Source organism: Propithecus coquereli, unplaced genomic scaffold, assembly GCF_000956105.1.
Source record: "Propithecus coquereli isolate 6110/MARCELLA unplaced genomic scaffold, Pcoq_1.0 Scaffold127, whole genome shotgun sequence".
Classification (NCBI taxonomy): Eukaryota; Metazoa; Chordata; class Mammalia; order Primates; family Indriidae; genus Propithecus; species Propithecus coquereli.
The window spans coordinates 6,726,367-6,730,173 of NW_012136858.1; the positions used below are offsets into that span (position 1 = coordinate 6,726,367).

The 3,807-nt window shown below is 43.9% G+C and overlaps 1 protein-coding gene across 1 annotated transcript; it reads left to right on the forward strand.

The window, feature by feature from the left end:
- The first annotated feature begins 87 nt into the window (after window positions 1-87).
- On the forward strand, window positions 88-1,693 carry GJA10 (gap junction protein, alpha 10, 62kDa). The gene has a single exon (XM_012638211.1). It carries the CDS (start codon window positions 88-90, stop codon window positions 1,642-1,644), a length of 1,557 nt encoding a protein of 518 aa, XP_012493665.1. The 3' UTR covers window positions 1,645-1,693.
- The last annotated feature ends 2,114 nt before the right edge of the window (window positions 1,694-3,807 follow it).

Consider the following 3,807-nt stretch of genomic DNA (forward strand, 5'->3'; position numbering starts at 1 on the left):
TTTATGAGCCTATGTCTTTATATATTACAATCATGGGTGCTATTAACCTCAGTGTTTTCTGTATATTTCAGACATAGTCTCTAAACCATGGGGGATTGGAACTTATTGGGTGGCATCCTAGAGGAAGTTCACTCCCACTCAACCATAGTGGGGAAAATCTGGCTGACCATCCTCTTCATCTTCCGAATGCTGGTACTTCGTGTGGCTGCTGAGGGTGTCTGGGATGATGAACAATCAGCATTTGCCTGCAACACCCAGCAGCCAGGTTGCAGAAATATCTGTTATGATGATGCTTTTCCTATCTCTTTGATCAGATTCTGGGTTTTACAAATCATCTTTGTATCTTCTCCTTCTCTGGTTTATATGGGCCATGCGCTTTATAGACTCAGGGCCTTTGAGAAAGAGAGGCAGAGGAAAAAGTCACACCTTAGAGCCCAAATGGAGAATCCAGAGCTTGGCTTGGAGGAGCAACAAAGGATAGATAGGGAACTGAGGAGGTTAGACGAGCAGAAGAGGATCCATAAAGTCCCTCTGAAAGGATGTCTGCTGCGTACTTATGTCTTACACATCTTGACCAGATCTGTGCTGGAAGTAGGGTTCATGATAGGCCAGTATATTCTGTATGGGTTTCAAATGCATCCCCTTTACAAATGCACTCAACCTCCTTGCCCCAATACAGTGGATTGCTTTGTATCCAGGCCCACAGAGAAGACTATTTTCATGCTCTTTATGCACAGCATTGCAGCCATCTCCTTATTACTCAATATACTGGAAATATTTCATCTGGGCATCAGAAAAATCATGAGGACACTTTATAAAAAATCCAGCAGTGAGGGCATTGAGAATGAAAGGGGCCCTCCATTCCATGTGAAGAAATATTCAGTGGCCCAGCAGTGTATGATTTGCTCTTCCTTGCCAGAAAGGATTTCTCTACTTCAAGCAAACAATCAACAGCAAGTCATCCAAGTCAATGTGCCAAAGTCTAAAACCATGTGGCAAATCCCACAGCCCAGGCAACTTGAGGTAGACCCTTCCTGTAGCAAAAAAGACTGGGCTGAGAAGGTTCAGCACAGCGGACAGCTCCATGTCCATAGCCCATGTCCCTGGACTGGCAGTTCTAGAATTCAGCACCTGGGACAGCAGCCAGACCAGTACGCCTTTGGCCTACAGAATGCAATGTCCCGGTCCTGGCTGGGTACAACGACAGCCCCTAAAAACTGTCCATCCTATGCAATAGGAACCTGGGAGCAGCCCCAGGACCTGGAGCCCTCAGGTGAGCTTACAGATCTGCACAGTGACTGCAAGGACAGTGATGGCAGCATGAGAGAGAGTGGGGTCTGGATAGACAGATCTCGCCCGGGCAGTCGAAAGGCCAGCTTTCTGTCCAGATTGCTGTCTGAAAAGGGACAGCTGCACAGTGACTCAGGAAGCTCTGGTTCTCAGAATAGCTCCTGCTTGGATTGTCTTCACCGGGAAAACAGCCCCTCGCCTCTGCCTTCAGCCACTGGGCACAGAACATCAATGGTAAGACAGATAGCCGTACTGATCCTGGAACTATCACAAGAGCTCTGGCCACTTTTTTCCCTTTCCTCTTTCCTGGTGTGTATATGTGCTGAGAGAGAGACGGATGGAGAGGAAGGTTAATTTATGGAGAGATAAATTCATTCATTCAATACATTCAGTTAAATTCAATTCATAAAATAAACTTATAGAAAACTTACTTTATACCAATCACTCTTATAAGTGCTGAGCATATACATGGATAAAATACAGTTTCTACCATCAAAGGGCTCAGAGTCTAGATGGAAAAGGTAGACAGGTAAACATGTAAATGTGATCAAGTGTAAGGTGCCATGTGAGTGGGAGTGAGTGCGCATAGGAGGGAGTGGTCAACTGTGTATAGACAGGTCAGGGAAAGCTTCAAAGATGAAGTTACTTTCAATTGAATCTTGAAAGACATGGTGAGTTTCTCTAAAACTGAGAAGCCTGAGGTACATAGAAGAAGGCCATCCTGTTAGAAGGAGCAGCACAGACAAAGGCTGAGAGGAGTGGCACAGCAGGGCTGTCTGAGGAGCTGTGTGCTGCTGGAGCACAGGGTGGAAGGAAGGCTGCGGAGGGAGGGGAGGCTGGAGCAGCGGGCATGGAGGCCTTGTAGGGAGGCAGTAGAGAACTGATAGAGGTGGTGGGTGTGGTGGCGCACACTTATAGTCCCAGCTACTCAAGAGGGGAGGATCACTTGAGCCCAGGAGTTCAAATCCAGCCTGAGCAACATAGCAAGACCTTGTCTCTAAGAAAATAAAGAAAAAAGAGAAGGCATAGAGAATATGAAGCAGAGAAGAGACTGGATCAAGTTGCACTTTAGAAAGCTCTTTCTGTCAAAATGTGGAAAGTGGACCAGAGGAGAGGATCATCTGTAACCTTATGTTGCCCTTGGCTCACTAAGAAGGAGGGTGTACTCCGTTGTTTTAATACTTCTGGCATCTAAAAGTCATATACAAATATTTGGTGGTATATTTTACAAAGAAGAAAATCAATATTGTATTGATTTTAATTTTGTTCTCTGAAAGCCACTGTGGGATAAACATTTCCCAGCCATCATAAAACATGATGGATATTTTACTGTGGATTCTTCCCAATTCTGTAACAAAGGATGACACTTGTTTTACCTACTTCACCCAATAGTCAGCTTTTTTCCATTAAAAAGAAAACTCCCTCAACCTTGGTGGGAGAGCTTCCCAGTTGAGCTCACTTGGTTGAGCTCACACACTTGTTTCTTCCTTTGTTTCATTCCTTGTGTTTATGATGATTGAATCCCTCTACCCCAGTTTTACATCTCTTATGGGTTTAGAGATACTATTGTTACTGCACTAACGCCATAACTTGAATGGGAATAAAACTATTTGGATTTTTACTAAAATGCTTCCCTCAAACTGAGATATTGATTTCTTGTCAGTGACCAGCCATCTCTCTAGGAGACTATGTTTAGGATCAATGTATGGATGCTTAGAACCCTATGCCAAACTAGAGCAGAGTTCTCAACCCTGGCCACACATTGGTCATCTGGTAGATTTGCAAAACCTTCATGCCTAGGGCCCACGCAATTCCAATGAAACCAGAATCTCTTTGGGTGAGATGCAGACATCAATATTTTTAAAACTCCTATGGTTATTGCAATGTGCAGCCAGGGTTGAGAACAATTATTTTAGAATAACTTTGCCAATGGCTACTGCTTCTTAACTGCGTTTGCAAAGTCAGCAAGGCAATTTTTACTATTTTCCTTTTCTTGTACCTTCTATGCGAGAGGAACCTTTGTACTGGCAGAGAATTGAGGGAGAGACAGCAGTTTTTAGGCGAGACAGACTTTCTTAATCTTCAGCTTATCTTTTGGGAGAGGCCAGCCAAATTCAGAAGCCCAGAGAAAAGGCAGTGAAGCTGATGGGCTCTCTTTCTTTCTTTTTTTCCATATGGACTGTATTATATTCACAAATATAAATAAGAGCCCAAAATAATTTACACTGAGGAAATACATCACCAACGTTTTTATAAATACAGGAAATGAAAGTCTGATCAGGCATGTTTCACTCTTTGAATGTCATACTGCTTATTAAAAAAATTGATAAACGGGCCGGGCGCGGTGGCTCATGCCTGTAATCCTAGCACTCTGGGAGGCCGAGGCAGGCGGATTGTTTGAGCTCAGGAGTTCGAAACCTGAGCAAGAGCGAGACCCCGTCTCTACTAAAAATAGAAAGAAATTAATCGGACAACTAAAAATATATAGAAAAAATTAGCCGGGCATGGTGGCACATG